The 17,305-nt window shown below is 42.3% G+C and overlaps 1 protein-coding gene across 5 annotated transcripts in view; it reads right to left on the bottom strand.

Moving 5' to 3' along the window:
* LOC108501591 (leukemia inhibitory factor receptor-like) overlaps positions 1-17,305 on the bottom strand; it is a 59,685-nt gene that overhangs the window by 13,712 nt on the left and 28,668 nt on the right. For all 5 annotated transcript variants that reach the window (XM_017823648.1, XM_017823646.1, XM_017823645.1 and 2 more), the window contains 7 exons: positions 15,413-15,542; positions 13,405-13,568; positions 12,016-12,161; positions 9,283-9,448; positions 9,059-9,129; positions 8,402-8,615; positions 125-304 (listed from right to left, as the gene is read on the bottom strand). In XM_017823648.1, the coding sequence (XP_017679137.1) occupies positions 125-304; positions 8,402-8,615; positions 9,059-9,129; positions 9,283-9,448; positions 12,016-12,161; positions 13,405-13,568; positions 15,413-15,542 (1,071 nt within the window). The remainder of the gene's footprint in view (positions 1-124; positions 305-8,401; positions 8,616-9,058; positions 9,130-9,282; positions 9,449-12,015; positions 12,162-13,404; positions 13,569-15,412; positions 15,543-17,305) is intronic.

The raw sequence follows: 17,305 nt of genomic DNA on the forward strand, positions 1-17,305 counted from the left end.
TTCATTTATTTACACAAGTATGCAGCAATGAAACAATCTTCAACCTATAGCATTGGTGCTGCTCTCACTCCACTCGCTCCTCAGGCTCTCCAGAAAGACCAGTAAAAAATTATTTTTGACTTACCAGATTTTATCACTGCATTTGTTGTGTTTGAAGGAAATTTCTGCCAGTCCACACTACAGGGTTCAGACCCAGATGAACGACACCATTTTACTACGTAGCCACAGGTCATGTTGGGGTAAGAATCCCAAGAAACATTAATTCCATTCCCCATTGCCATGGCCTGTCCTGTTATGATATTGTCTGCAACAAAGGTGACGCAAAAATCAATCAGAGGGCAAACACATGTCTATAGGCCAAGATGAAGAAAGCCTTCCAGACACAGCACAATGGCTTTATAAACGGCAGTCATTTCTAAGAATGAGAAGTGTGCATGAACTGTGAAATCCAACAACTGTGCAACTGTGTTGCACTCAGCTGTGCTTTCTGGAGTGCTCAAAACCAGACGTAGCCTGCAGCAAATCCCTCAGCCAGCCTTAAGTATGGTGACAAGAAATGCAGCAACTCAGGACTGGCTTAAAAACCACTTTTTCAAGGTAAGGATTTATAGCAGATGTCAGATTCAAATATGAATTGACACCAATTTGGCAAGAGCCTCCAGCTATAAATTCCTGCTGTCATTTCATCAAATGGTTTGCTTTGTGTTTCTTTCAGAGTGTCTTGCTGTCACTCGCTCAACCACAGACAACCATTTTTCACCAAGAATCAACAGCAATAATCACATCCCTGGCAATCTTTATGGAGGCTTCAGTCTACCAAGGGTAAATTAAACAAACAAACAGACAAAACAAAACAAAAGCAAACAAGCTTTGCCTTTTGTCTATTTTTCTTGTTTCTGATTACCAAAGGTTTAGCTTCCCTTGAAGTGATCAGATCTGGGAACAGCTTCTGATTCCTGCAGCTTACCTCCATGGCTGTCCATCAGCTGGGACCCTGCAGAGCTAAGGGATGCTTTCCAAAGGCCACCACAAAAGCAGTGGCCCCATGACAGATCTGCAAAAACAATCTCAGGGTTTTAGTTTTCCTTTTTCAGTGTTCTCATTTACGCTCTCTATTGAGTCTATTATTTCATTTTATTAAAGCTATAAACTATGGAAGGCTGAGGGGCAAGGACAGCTTTTAGGAATCAGTGCTATGAAAACTTTGCTCTCACAGACATGCTGTGAATGTTGAAGAACGTCTATTTTTAAATAATCTTAACATACAGCTAAGTGTACAATCCTTTTCTAGCTTGCTCATGGCAAGAAAAAGACATACGATTAAAAAACCAAGTCAACTCCACAAGTGGCTCCATATTTTTTCCAAAAAAACTACTATGTATCCAGTGAAACTACACTTCTATGATGCTGGAAAAGACAATATTTCTAATTAGCTGGTTTTAATTTTCCTATTTACAGAAAAGAGGTTTTACTGACTGTGACCACATGCTCTGAAAAATGCTTAAATACACGACATTCAATTTCATTTCCTGAGCTGGATGACTAGAAATTCACCATGGGCAGTACTGCTCATTTTGATGCATTTATAGCTGCAAAGTAGACTAGGAGAAACCAACTACTAGACTAGAGTACTACTGTGGTAGGAGAGCCTGGAACAACCAGATTATATGCCCCGACTCTCTTCAGAGCACTTTGCAGAGACAGTGACAAATTAATTAAGGCAGAATATCCTTTGTTTGTGTTTTCAGTTTTCAGACAACCTCAGCAGATCTCCAGCTTCAGAGCCACTGCTCTCTTATGGACATTAAAAGCACTTACAGACTGTACACAGGAAGCAGACAGAAAAGATGTTTGGGCAAAAATGTCATCCAGTTCAGTGTATGAGTCATCTTTCATGACTCCAGTCAGTGACTCAGATAATTCCTATACCAACTTGGGAGCAAATCTTTAATGAGTACAAGTTGGGTAACACCAAAGGGGACCTCAGATATTTGAGTGAAAGCTATAAATGAATGCAAACCTCTAGCTGCCATCAACTATCCCACAGCACAAACCTTTTACTAGACCTCTCCGATTCCCAGGGTTTTGTTCTTTGCCTGCTGAAGAAGAGCCCTACAAGCACTTTCAATCAACTGTCCCATATAATTCCTTTTCCCTCCAACAAGTAGACTAAGAACATACTCTAAGGTACTGGTGTTGGTGCCATGTCCAGTTTTGGGCTCCTCAGGAGAAGAAAGATGTGGAGGTTCTGGAGCGGGTACAGTGGGGGACAACAAAGATGATTAAGGAAATGGAGCATCTCTCTTATGAAGGAAAAACTGAGGGAGTTGGGCCTGTTCAGACTCAAGAATAGAAGACTGAGAGGGGACCTCATCAATGTCTATCAATATCTGAAGAGAGGGTGCCAATAGGATGGAGCCAGGCTTTGCCTAGTGGTGCCAAGCAATAGGACAAGAGGCAATGGGTAGAAACTGGAGCACAGGAAGTTCTATCTCAATATGATGAAGACCTTCTTTACTGTGCAGGTGATCGTGCACTTGAACAGGCTGCCCAGAGAGGCTGTGAAGTCTCCCTCCCTCACCAGTGATATTCAAGAACCATCAGGACAGAATCCTGTGCCATGTGCTCTGGGATGACCCTGATTGAGCAGGGAGGTTGGACCCACTGACCCATTGTGGTCCCTTCCAACCTGACCCATTCTGTGATTCTGTGACTTGTTTCTCGGAGAAGCTCAAGAAACATTATGTACAAAGGTTTTCCTTCACATAGAAAAAAAAATTGTTTCTTCATCTCACTCTGAATCTCACCCAAACCCCTTTTCTTCCTGTGAGAGATGGGCTTGTTTTATCAGAAACTCAGTTGCAAGACAGCAGCTGTTATACCTGTTCTCTAGGTGGGCAACGGGCTGCTGGGACCTTCCCGTGCCACGCGAGTGGGACCCCAGGCTGCTGGGACCTTCCTGCACCGCGCGCATGGTTCAGCCCCCAGGCACGGCCGCGGCAGGAGAAAGGAGAGAGAAAGGAAGCCTTGCTGGTGGGTACTGCACCCCCATGAAAGAGGAAAGGGGAGCTTCGGAGCACACAGAGGTTCACCGTTCCAGGTTTGGGGTGGAAGGGGGGACGGGGGTGGGGGGAAGGATTAGGGTAGGGTGTTGAGCAGGCCGAGGGGGTCCTCCAACTGGCAGGAGGGAGAGCGGGACAATCCCGTATGAAATGTTGCAGGTGAGCAGTACGCCTGAAGATATATGGTAACACAGTGGGTGAAGGATAAGGTCAGCGTGGATAGTGGGTTCTTTTGGAATACTGGGGGTCCTGGCCAGGATGGGGCCTTGAAAGGCACCCCTGCCTTGGATGGGTACTGGGGCCAGAACAGTTGCTTTGTTTGTTTGTCTGTTTGTTTTTGGTTCACCTGTGGCTACTGCCCAGGTTCGACATGTTCTGGATATATTTGCTTTGCTCTGTTACATCCTGGAATGGTGCACAGGACAAAGGGTTGTTCCTGGGTATCTCCTTCAGATTGTTTATAGATAGGTGATAGGAAAGTAGGAAATGAAAGACTTGCCCAAACTGTTCTAATAGGAATGTAGCCTGTGTACCCCTATGTGGTTGCGAGCTATGCTGGCGATGGTACATGCCTTCGGTAGGATCGCCCATGCCAAACAGGTCAAAACCGCAGGGTCAGATACAATACATCCTTGGGCAGGATGAGCTTGTTAGCCTTCTGGCAGTCATCCTAGGAGAAGGACAACTCTAATTCCAAACCTGGGCAGATGGAGCTCACTTAGCCCTGTAAGGCCATCCATCTAAGAGAAGGTCACTCTAATCAAACCTACATCCTGAGGATCTCGCTGCCACTGTCCAAGCTTGCTTGGCCCTGGCAGATGAACCTTAGGATTAAAGGGTGGGTTCAGTTCTGCACATACTGCATCTCACCTAAAAAATCCACTGCGCAGGCTCAAAGGCTTTACCCACATTCACAAAGCCCTGTAGTGATGGGTGAGGGTTGAAACGGCAGGTGAAAGGTGCACTGGAAGCCGCAGACCCAACGCTGCATGCAGGCGGTTCAGGATATCAGTCATTTGACACTGACCGGAGATGACAGTCTCTTGGGGCAGCACCCTGAACGACCAAGCAGCCTTTTCAAAGACAGCAGTGCTTGCTCCACTCGGAGAGGGGCCTAGAAAAGGTGGCCTAAACAAAGCTCATCTCCACCTTCACCCGGTTGGTCAACCGCAGGCCAATGGGCATCTTCTTCCAACACAGTCACACAAAGATCAAAAGACAAAGGCACGCACCTGCCTCCAAAGGTGTACCTAAATTAACTCTAGCATGTTGGAACATCAGAACCATGTTCGATTCTGTGGATAGCGGACGTCCTGAGCATTGGTCTGCCCTAATTGCCCATGAGCTGGCTCGTCTCAATATCGACATTGCTGCTCTCAGTGAAGTTCGCCTTCATGAGGAAGGCAGCCTCAGAGAACATGGTGCCAGTTACACACTCTTTTGGTCAGGTAAGCCCAGAACCGAAAAACATCTCTCAGGAGTCGGCTTCATGATCAAAAACTCCATTGTTCCTAAACTCGAAAATCTGCCAACAGGTCACTCTGACCGCATTATCTCCCTACACCTTCCACTAAACAACAAACAACACGTTGTCATCTTTAGTATATATGCCCGAACTCTCCAAGCTGACCCTGCTGAAAAAGATAAATTCTACACTGACCTGCACTGCCTTACCCAAAAAGTGCCTGCAGATGATAAGATCATCATCCTTGGTGATTTCAATGCCGGAATAGGTAAGAATTTTGAAGCCTGGAAAGGAGTATTAGGCAAGCATGGTGTTGGAAACTGCAACGATAATGGTCGACTTCTGCTAGAATTCTGTACGGAGCAACAGCTCACCATCACTAATACTATCTTTCAGCAGAAAGACAGTCTGAAGACAACCTGGATGCACCCCCAATCTAAGCATTGGCACCTCAATGATTATGTCTTGGTGCGACGGAGAGATGTCCGCTATGTCCACCATACCCGCGTGATGCCCAGCGCAGAATGCCAAACAGACCATCGGCTCGTGTGCTGTAAACTCAATTTCAATCTCAAATTCAAACCTAAAAGGGGCAGCATCCCAAGGAGAAGACTCCAAGTTAACAATCTCCAATCAGCCACAGTAAGAGACAGATTCCAGGCAAACCTTCAAACTAGGCTCGAAAACCATTCCACAGATTCTGCAGATTCCTCTCCTGAAACAATTTGGCACCATATTAAAACCAGCATCCTGCAATCCTCTGAAGAATCCTTAGGGTTCTCCCTCAAGAAGAACAAGGACTGGTTTGATGAAAACAATCAAGAAATCCAAGATTTGTTGAGGAAGAAGAGAACCACCCACCAAGCACATCTTGCACTGCCATCCTGTCATGTAAGAAAAGGAGCCTTTTGTCTTGCATGCAGCAAGCTCCAGCAGAAACTCCGTGACATCCAGAACAAGTGGTGGATTGACCTAGCTGAAAAAACTCAATTATGCGCAGATTCGGGAGATCGCAAAGGATTCTATGAGGCCCTGAAAACAGCATACGGGTCTACATACCAAGTCCAAAGCCCTCTACTCAGTGCTGATAGTCAAATGCTTCTAACAGATAAAACCCCCATTCTGAATCGATGGTCTGAACACTTTCAGACTCTTCAGTACCAACCGTGTAGTCCAAGACTCAGCAATTCAGTCCATCACACAACAACTGGTAAAATACAAATTGGATACCGCCCCCACTTTAGGAGAAACCCTCAAGGCCATACAGCAGGTGAAAACTGGCAAGGCAGCTGGGGTTGCTGGAATTCCACCCGAAGTCTGGAAACATACGTGCCTTGCACTCCATGCTAAATTTCATGAGTTTGTGGTGCGCTGCTGGGAACTAGGCGAGCTACCATCAGACCTTCGAGATACAGTCATTTTTACTTTGTATAAGAAGAAAGGAATTAAATCTGATTGCTCAAATTACCGTGGTATTGCTCTGCTCTCCATTGCTGGCAAAATCCTGGCAAGAATACTCTTGAACAGACTAATACCCGCTATTGCAGAAGGAATTCTTCCTGAAAGTCAGTGCGGTTTCAGAGTCAACAGGAGTACCACAGACATGGTATTTGTCCTCAGACAACTGCAAGAGAAGTGTAGGGAACAGAACAAAGGTCTCTATGTAACCTTTGTTGACCTCACCAAGGCTTTCGATACTGTGAGCAGAAAAGGTCTAAGGCAGATTTTGGAACGATTAGGTTGTCCTCCTAAATTCCTTAAAATGATCATCTCACTCCATGAGGATCAGTACGGCCAAGTCAGATATGGCAGTGCACTTTCTGAGCCCTTTCTAATAAAGAATGGTGTGAAACAAGGCTGCGTTCTTGCTCGAACCCTTTTCACAATCTTTTTCAGCATGATGCTCCAAAGGGTCACGGCAGACCTCGATGATCAGGACGGTATCTACATTCGATACTGTACTGATGGAAACCTATTCAATGTAAGGTGACTGAAGGCCCACACTAAGACCTTAAACCACCTTGTCCGGGAGCTGCTTTATGCTGATGACGCCGCCTTTGTTGCCCACACAGAAGCAGCTCTGCAGCGTTTAACATCCTGCTTTGCAGATGCTGCTGAGCTCTTTGGGCTGGAAGTCAGCTTAAAGAAGACGCAAGTTCTCTATCAACCTGCACCTCAGGAAGCCTTCCATCATCCCCATATCACCATTGGTCAATCAGAGCTCAAATCAGTCCAGCAGTTTACCTAGGTAGCCTCATCTCCTCAGATGGTAAGATTGATGGGGAGATTGACAACAGGTTAGCAAAGGCATATAGTGCTTCTGGAAAACTCCATAAAAGAGTACGGCATAATAAACACCTGAAGAAAAGTACCAAGATCAGTGTTTACAGAGCCATAGTGCTGTCTACTCTCTTATACGGTTCCGAAGCATGGGTCGTCTACCGCCACCACCTGCAACTCCTAGAACGCTTCCATCAACGCTGCCTCCTAAACAATCCTAAACATCCACTGGTCAGATTATGTGACCAACACGTCTGTTCTAGAACAAGCAGCAGTCACAAGTATAGAGGCCATGTTACTGAGAACACAGCTGCGCTGGGCAGGACACGTCTCAAGGATGAAGGACCACCGCCTCCCTAAGATCCTGCTTTATGGTGAATTTGCCACTGGCTGCCGCATGAGAGGAGCCCCAAAGAGGAGATACAAGGACTCCCTGAAACAACATCTCAGCCTTGGCCACATTGATCATCATAACTGGTCTACTCTGGCATCAAATCGGGAGGCCTGGAGACACATCATCTACAACGCTGCTGTTTCCTTTGAGAACGCACGCAGGATCACTCTTGAGGAGAAAAGACAATGCAGAAAGAATCGTGTCTTGCTGAATACACTACCTAAGGAGTCTTTCTGCTGTAACTTTTGGATATGTCTATCTCGTATTGGCCTCATAAGCCACCAGCGTGGCTGTATCAAATGTGGATAGAGCCTTTCTAAATCTTCGTTCATGAAGCCTAGCCATGATGACGAGGTGGGCAAGGAGAAGCAGATCCATGCATGCTCCTGGCAAACAAGCAGAGAGAGGCCTTGCTGTGTAAATCTGTCCCCCCTGCAGAGTATCAGCCAGATCTGGAGCTAGAGGTTTGGGCTTTGGGAGATTAAACTCTTCCTGGCAGCCAGGGAAACACCAACTCTCAACAACCTTGTGCAATATTATCTTCTCCCCAGGTTCAGAGAGCAGAAAATCATTATCTGGCTCAGCTATTTCCCTTTACAAAAGCCCTCAGCAAGAGCAGCAGTGCTTTAATTGGGAAGCTAAAGCCCTACCTCCTTTTCAAACACTGTCTGCCTAGCACGAGGATGCCAACACTTTACCAACCAGCCCAATTAATATTCTCCTGCAGAGCTCACAGGCATTGAACTGACAATTCTTGCCTCAAAAAGGCACACAACACCCCCAAAACTTTATTCTGATTCTCTTTAGCATGTAACACTTCTCAGTGTCTCAAAAAGAACACACAGAAGTAAACTCAGCTCCCTAAATATCCACACCAATGCTTTGAAGCCTCATTCATCTTGTTCCTGGGAGGTCTCCAGAAAGTGCAAATAGCTGCAAAGAGTGCACACTATCACCCTTCCTTTATGTAGAGAGTACGATTAGTTGGTGGATAGAGCCTTCCTAAATCTTTGTTTGCGAAGCCTAGCCATGATGACGATTCATTGGCAAGACAATACACTGAAAGCAAAGAAACATTTTTTTTCCCCTACCCAGTAGATTTGGGTGGAGAAATAAACACAAACAAACAAATCATTATTTTTCAATCAACAAACTTGTTCTGGATTTGAAGGTGTTTAACTCATGGCTGGGAGCACTCACCACTTGGAAGTTCCATGCTTGTTATCCTTGAAGGAGGAGACGAGCCTGCTTGGTTTTTGGCTACAACGCTAATTACACAGTCATTTTTTCCAAGTTTTATCTCTGTGCTGTTTGTGGGTTCAGTGACTACTTTATGCTCCAGTGGTGTCTCTAGCAGGTAGCAGGACACTTCGTGAGACGTTATTCTCCCATTGGCTTCAGAAAGGGGTAAGGGCTATGAACAGACAAAGAAAAACCATTAAAACCAAAATGCAATATACAAAAGAAGACACAGGAAAATATGAATTTAATGTTCCTGATCTAGTCTGATGTCTGTATAAGAGTATGAGCCAAAAAAGTTATGCAAGTAAGAATTAGCACATAAGTTTTCAAGTTTTTACTTTTCAACTGGGATGCATAAAAAGTTTAATTCTTTCTGTGAAATGCTTCTCAATGCAATGTTTAAATTATAAAATTTCAATAATATTTTCATTTGGGGAAAAATATTTGTCTCAATGGATGGTTCCAAAAAAAAAAAGCTAAGAACAGCAGTCTGGTTTACTGACTATACAGTTCACTAATTTATAAATGTGTAAGAAAATATTTTTTTATACAGTTACATTACATAATATTTTAAATAATATACATAATATTTAAAAGTTCAAGTGTACTATCTACCTTCCAGAAGATTTTTAGACTTTCTCCAGAAGAACTTCTCTCTCTCCAGATGTCTGGTCCTCTTGCAGGAGCTTAGAAAAACATAAGAATGGTAGTTTATTTTCCCAAGTTGCACAGTGGACAATTTACCATCTTTTGAAAAGTTAGGTTTTTAGACGACTAATTTTAAAATATATGGCCTCACAAGTCCAACATTTTCTCATCAAAGAGTCAGATAAACTTACGGGCTTCTGATGTTGTGTACTCCTCTACCCGGCTCCAGTCACTCCACCTCCAGAAATGGTCAGCAGCTGAACAGCGCACCCTAAACTGGTATTTGGTATATGGGTGCAATGCATTCAGATGAGCTGTGTAAGCTGAGGATTTCCCACCAGGCATGGAGACATTGTGCTGTTAAAAATTTACAGAAATTGACATGATATATTTTTTTCCTCCTAGATTATGCTGCAAGTCAGCATCTAAAAAGGTGATTTTTTCCCCCAAGAATGCTCACAGTGTGAAAGCTGTAGTCAAGCCCTATGAAGAAAATAATGAAAAAGAAAAATATTTCCTATGCAGTCACCCTAAACAAAGGAAAAATTTTCAGAGGTCCACCCAAATAAAGTCATATATAGCACAGAAATCGAAATATGACAGTAGGTAGCACCTTTTGAGTTGTAAAGCATGAAAAGGAGAGGGAACACTGATGAGCCTTCAACAGGAGGAGTTCTGCACACAGTAGCAGGCTGTTGCTTCCCATCTATCCCATCCAGTCCCCTGCTCTCCTATAGGCAGCAAAACTGCTCACATGAGGCAGGCCAGGATTTCACCTCTGGTATTCAGAACCTGCACTTCCCCTGAGCACATGCACACCAGACTGTCAGCAAAGAGGCTTTTTTCCTAAGAGACATGCACAGAAGTACACTAAAGACAGCTTGTTAGAGCAAGATGTTTATCATAGTTTGCTTCCTCCATTTTTCCTTCAAAAGATAGTATCCAAATCTAACCTAGGTGACCTCAGTTCACAGCTCTTATGAGAGGACTAGTCTCTCCTATTATTCTTAAAATGATGTGAGTCTAGGAAGCATTTCAGTTGCATGATTACTTAAGGAAATCCTAAGCCTGGGAATATTTTTTACTGAATCTAATTATAACACATGTGCACCACAGCTGCCAAAAACTGGATTCCAAGTGACTTTAAGATGCAACAAATTGTGCACTTCTAAAGCCAAATGACAACTTCAAAAATACTGGAAAAGCCAACAATCTCTCATACAGATGGAAAAGCTTCTGAAAACATCCTCAAAATGCTATGTAAAACTCCATAACAATTTCACAGCTACTTTTGTTTGTTAGGGAGAACTCCTGGAGTTATTTTATTAAGCAACCAGCGACAATGTAACAAGCTCTAAAAGCTTCTAGGGAGCTCTTTGCTGCATTACAAAATATCTGTAGCTGTGGGCTCTGATACAGGTGCCGGGAATCAAACTTCTGTGGAAGTGTAAGACCTGACTATCTCCCACTGCCCCAGATGATTGCTTTGCTAGCAGAGTTCACAAATGAGTGTGTGCCCCAGGCTTTGAGCTTCGTATTCCAAAAATACTTATGAGTTCCTTTGCAGTACTTTATCTCTGGTATTAGTTAACAGATGTCATTACAGAGAAAATATAAAAGCTTAAGGCTTACACACTCATTAAGAGCTTTGAAAGTATTTTAAAAATACTCTTACAGAGCATGCATTAACTACTACCCTATTATTTTAGAGGCATGTACATAATGATTATCTTCAGTCTTAGCTGTATAATTTCTGTGGCTTGACCTAAGTTATTCAAGGCTGTGCCCAACCGCTGTGCCCAACTAGCAACTAAATGCAGAGGGTAATAGACTACTGCTAAAAATCAAACAAGCACTGTAAAAAACAGCCTCTGAGGTTAATGTGCTAAAATTACAAATTTAGACTCGGTGCAGCAAGACCTGACAATTCAGCATGTGCCTACCCAAAATGCTGAGAGATCTGAATGCACAAAGAAATTGGGGGTAAATCTCAAGCCAACTGAACATGCAGCTGTCATTAGGCTTCCCCAGTAACACAGGTCACACCACACTAAGTTAAGCAGTTAAGAAGAGGATATATTCCCACCACCTACAGTCAGTGTCTGATGCTGGTGTCTAAATTAGTATCCTAAGCTCCTCTGACAGTCAGCAGAGTAAATATGCAGCTCCAGTCAGTGACACAGAGCACCAAGCTGGGCAGCAGCTGGGAGCCTGAATGGCTGAAAATCTGAACCCAGCCCACAAATACCACCTTCTCTCCTCACTGGGAGATTACCTACTGATACACCCAGTGGGAAAATCCTTCCCTATCCTGTCTCTACATCACCAACATACAAGCAGGTTTAGCAGCTGCCTGTTATGGCCACATGCATGTCAACTGCTGACAGCAAACAAATGAACTATTCTCCGAGGGGAAAGAAAAGAAAAGAGAAATTCAGCTGCAGACTACAAGATCTGAAACAACCACCATGGAAGTCTTCAAGGCAGCAGTGCATCCTGGAACAGCTGTGTATTAATAGATAATGTTAAGTTTGCACCTAGAAGGACAAAGCACAAGGACTGTTACCTAAAGAATTAGCATAAAGCACTATGCACAGTCTCCAAGTACCAAATAACATGGTGTGTAATTTGACTTTGCTCTAATGGTTTAAAACAAAACAAAAAAACAAACAAAAAAAACCCTAAAAAAAAAAACAAAAAAAAAAAAGAAAGAAAGAAAAAGAGAGAGAAACCAGGCAACAACAGAGACAAACAGGAAGTTTTCTGATTTTAGTAAATGAACCTCTACTCATTACTACATTAATCATTTAATAAGATTATCAGAATTAAGCTCTTAGCATGAGAAAAGAATTTGAAATGTGATTAGTTCAGTGAAAAAGACTGACATCTGTGCCAAAAAATAATCCCTTAAAAGCAACACTTACTAGTTTTTGCTCAGAGTGACCACTGGTAATTTCAATTTGACACAGAAGCCTGATCTCAGCAAAGCTGCCATTTATAAACCAATGCAGATGAATGCTTGTAGAGTTGTTTTCAGAAACAGTCAACTTCTCTGGGGTTTTTGGATGAACTAAAAAAATAAAGAAAAAACCTTCAGTTCTAAGTCAAAAAACCATATTCATTTCAGTTCAGAAAAATCTGATTTTAAAAGATCAAAGAGAATCAGAAGGATAAGTGATCCAATCAGCAACTGGGAAAACTGGTGCTGAAAGGCACCTGCGAGCAGTCTCATTCCTGACACTCTTGTCAGCTATCAAACATCGAAATAGATTTACTTAAGACTTAGTGTACCAGACATGAGATAAAAACTTGGAGACACAGATAAATATTTTCCCTCTTACTAACCTTATCAAAAAAGTACTCTGAGAATTCTAATCTTAAGATAGTTGATCTGGGACCTGGATTAAAAAAAATGTACCATCTTCATGTTTAAATTCATTTTTTGGGGGGATGGCAGAATACTGTAACCAATAGGAATGTCTGAAATCTCAGCTGTGGTTGAGGAGACAGAAGGAAAAGGGTGAGGAAGACAGTGCTAAAAAGGTGGTCATCTCCCTTTCCTTGTTTAAACTGAAAGTCTAATGAAAGAAGTTATTTCTTTCTCCAAACTATGACAGCAGATGATTATGGCTATTACCAACAGCGTGTGATAGTCCCGATATTACCTTTTATCTGTTTGTGCTATTTTTTCATGCTCCAAACCCTGATGCTGCAAAACTGTATGGTATTTTGCCCTATAAACAGAGACTGAAATACAAGGTCATCCACAGTTCATAGAGTTACACCTAAATTTAAATTACTGATGTGTAATAAAATATGAAGCAATACATAAACTTGCCCAGAGAAGCTGTGAAGGCCCCATCCCTGGAAGTGTTCACGGCCAGGTTGGATGGGGCTCTGGGCAACCTAATCTAATAGGTGGGATATGGCAGGAAGTGGGGTGTGAGGAGTGTGTGTGGTGTGTTGGAACTAAATGATTTTTAAGGTCCCTTCCAACCCCAGCCATTCTATGATTCCCAATAAACAGCAGCTAGCTAATTTTTAGGTCACCAGTAGCATTTATATCAACACTAGCAGTGTGTACAATCTGGTAGCATTTCTATTGAGAACTGTCATCTCCCTGTACACATCACTGCCTCAAAACATGTCCTGAGTTATTTTCAAGTCCAAATTATTAAATACAGCAAAAAGCTGGTGACAATAAAGCAAAATAATGAAAAGTATACCATGTCAGAGTTCTTCAAACACCAAACAAACAAATGGTTAGCATGTAGTAAACACATCTTTTTGCCTTTTTACGTCATTACTATTACCTCTTTGAGTTATATCAACCAAAAGAGATGATTCTGCTTGCCCAATAGGATTGGAGACACCTAATATGAAATCATAGGTTTTTTGATCAGGCAGTACTGGAAAGCCACAGACATGTTGTCTGTTCATTTCATTGACTTCGCATGAAACATTTTTACCAGACATTCTAAAAAGTAAAAAAGGAGAGGGAAAAGGTTAATTTTTGAATAAGTTAATTTCTAGCAACAGTTAGAACTCCAGACTGAAAACATGGTACAGAATGATGGGTTCAGTTCACACAGCTTACAGAATGATTTGATTGCAGAGGCATATCTAACACCACAACGCAGGTTAAAGTCATGACTTGCCCTGTTCTCACGTGAAACTCTCCTCTTCTACTAGCATAACATTTCCATTCACTCACTTCTCAAAAGCCTTGAAAACAGGTAGGTCCTGTAAAACCACCTCACAAGTTACGACTAAGATTCTGACTTAAAGTATCTTTGTTCAGATCAGCATACATTTACATTTAAAGAATTCTTTTAATTGCTTTCTGAACTAGTAAGATGCTACACATATTGTCCCTCCAAAAGCCCTGTCAAATCTGAACTAAAGTTTGTTACCTGGAATACATCCGTTATTCCCAGTTATTTTTTAATCAACAGCAGGAGAGGTAGTCTGGTAACAGCCAACACCAGTGGTACATCTCTGGGGGTAAAATCTAGAGTGTGTATCTGTATATATGTATGTATATTTGCTTTAATTACAATCTCTGTAAGCCTCTCATTCAGTAGCACAAATTTAATTAACTTCTTCCTTCAGGCATTTTTATTGTGTTCTAGCTTAGCTCTGAGCTCTCTCCACATCATACTCTCTATTTCAATAGTTCAGTGTGGGCTGAGAACAAGAATGAGAATATTTACTCAGAAATGCATCACATCAGTCTCACAGCTTTGGGCTGAACATAACAAGACTGGACAACATCCTTGTTTATAAGCTGAATATCAGCAGCGAGTGACTGGAGCTCCTTTCCTTCGAATACCTACTCTTTTGTCCACCTCTTTGCACCCTACCCAATGACTTCTTTAGCATTAGCACCCTGGGTGATATCTGTGGCAGTAACTCAATCCTCATGGCCTCTGACTTGCTTCAAAGCCACCACAAGACTCCATTTCTCATCAGTTTGTGTGACTCAGGCCTCTCCTGGCTCTTTTTCCTGACTGCTCCTTTGGCATTACATGGGAGCCTCCTCGCCATGTGAATTTTGTTAACTCCTCACTAACTTCTAATCACAACTACCAAGGAATCCCAACTGCAAGTGCTATTCCAACCAATGATTCCTCACTTTTAAGGCTTTACATAGCCTACTCCGTTAGCCAATGTGGTGGGACATCACTCAACTACTTTCCATGGATGACATCAGTGCTTTCTTCCCTTTCAACATTATACAGTTAACATGTATACTTTGCCTGCTCGACACTATCTAATCCTTAATGCTGAGAGGAGAATGGCTGTAGGCTCATTGCTGTTTTTCCTAGTGGCATAAGAAATGCACCGTGACCTGTTTTATAATTCTTTCTCAGTGGGCTTCTTGCCATCTTGCCTAGCAGAAGTTCAGTAAACGTCTGACAGACAATCTGATAATATTGTCATATTAAAAAAAATATTTGTTCATATTAAAAAAAAAATAAATTAAAAATTAGTGATTGACTTATTATCTACCTATATTTTCATATTGGTCTTATCTGTATGTTGGCAGCAGCCTCATACTCTATGCCCTTTATTTACTTGTGAGTTCATAATGGCATAAACCTCTGGGAAAAGTCATCCTTAATTTCTACTGGAATTTTGCAGGGCTAGATAAGGGGTTTCCAAGTTTAGTTACAACTTCCAGAAACTCCTGGAAAGTATTTTAGGCTCTAAACAATGAAAACTATCACATTTAAATAGGCATGGAGCAGTAAGTCACAGGCAGCAATGGAAGTATTCCAGTCGTACCCTTTTACTCCTTTTAGTGCTGATTAATTTTACCTTTCAAATAAACTGTACATTGTTCTTCGTTTTCCATACAGTCCACTGGGTCTGCCTGGTTTCCAGGAGCATTTTATTATCTGGAAATTGGGTGTTTCACAGCTCAGGTTTTGGGGAATATCAGGAGCATCTGTAGCATGAAAGGAAACCAGAAGAGTTAGCTGATGTTCTGCCATTCTAGTGTGACATTTGGGTCGCTGGCTTCCTGAAAACATCACCATTTGGTTTTTCTGGGTCTGGATTGCGTGCTTCACAAATACATGGCAACAGTTACACTCCAACCATGCAAAAATATGCCTTTAAAAAGTCACAATAAAACAGAGGGATAATTATTATCAGCCCCATCTGACTAACACTTGACTCGAGGATTCTAAGTGGGTGGGTAACCTGGTAAATCACATGCAAACATGTTCACAAGCTCCAGGCTCTGACCTGGAAGTGTTTCACTGAAACTCTGCCAAGACTTTTCTGAAATTCTTAGCATCAGTTTAGCCGCTGAGCAATGCAGGAAAGCTGTCGGCTGTGCGTCACATTTTCTAACATGCCAGCCCCAACACTGTTTTGAATTCTCCAAACAAGTCACGTCAAGGAGATGGTCCCTTTGGCAGGAATTCCACACTGAATCTGAGTTAAAGCAAGGCCTGAATGGCTCATCCCCTTTCCCATGGCTTTGGAAGTGCTAATCTTTTTCTTTTAAATCTTGTTTTTTGCTGACCTACTAGGGCAGTGTTGAGTGCCTTCCTGGAAAAGATGGGCAGTGTTCCCAACAGAGAGGGCAACCATGCTAACTTGAGAGTAAGTAGAGCACTTGTTTCAGGTCTCATACACTTGAGATGTATGAGACTGGAAAGGTGTGCCAAAGGTAGCACAATAATATCCACATAGCTGCCCTAGAGAAGGCGCACTAACACAAGAGGCAACAGTGGCAGGTTTAGTTCCGATTATGAGCAGCGGGCAAAAAAGGAACACAGACCTAGGCTTAACCAAGGCATTATGTTTCCTTCCTCTACCTTTTCTTCCACAAATGTCTCTCATCAGCAAGAGGACCAGCACAAGTCCTCTCCCTGTAGACACCACTAGAAGAAATATTGACAAGAAACAAGACTTGGAATCCCATCTCTTTGAAAACCACTGCATAGGAGAAAACTATGGGATTGTCAGGGCATTCTTTCTTGAATCACTGACTTAATTACCTGGATGATTCTCCCACAAAAGTAAATACAGTGCAATTAATGTAAAAATGACATATCACTGAGAAAACATCAAAGGTTGAATTCTGTTTTGCATTTGCTACCAAAAACTTAATAGACAAAGTCAATGAGAGCACAGCTTGGAGATGGGAGCACACTTTCAAAATGAGCCCAGTTACTCCTATCCCTTTCCTCAACCCCAAGGATTCTAAGTTTCAAGGCAGGCATTTGTAATGGGGAATGGGATTATAATGAACAGCTATCAGAAGATTAGAACTCTCAAAATCCATGTGGGGAAAACACACAAAGCTCTAAAATGACCAATTATGAGAAAAAAACCACGAGGTACTTTCAGTCATTTGTTTTAACAGGTATCTGTTTCTGGAACTGATTTCTGATCCCGGTAGAGAAGATAAAATGCACAGTGATTCAGTACCTTTAAAAAAAATACTGAAAGGGTGTTTTAGAAGAGTGTCCAGGAAAAAGGAATTGTCGGCTGGTTTCCTCTGCTGTAATTAGCTCCCAAGGAGCTACTGCCCTGGATGAGCATGTTTTGTTGCAAGTCTAAGTGTTTTATTGTCTTCATTTGACTGATTGGTAAACAAATGTTTGCATTTACAATTCTTGCTCTTACTCTCACCTTGCCATGGACTAAACCAGAACAGATGTAAACCTACAGTGATACAGACCGGGGACGAATATT

Source organism: Lepidothrix coronata, unplaced genomic scaffold (genome assembly GCF_001604755.1).
Source record: "Lepidothrix coronata isolate B3197 unplaced genomic scaffold, Lepidothrix_coronata-1.0 Scaffold104, whole genome shotgun sequence".
NCBI lineage: Eukaryota > Metazoa > Chordata > Aves > Passeriformes > Pipridae > Lepidothrix > Lepidothrix coronata.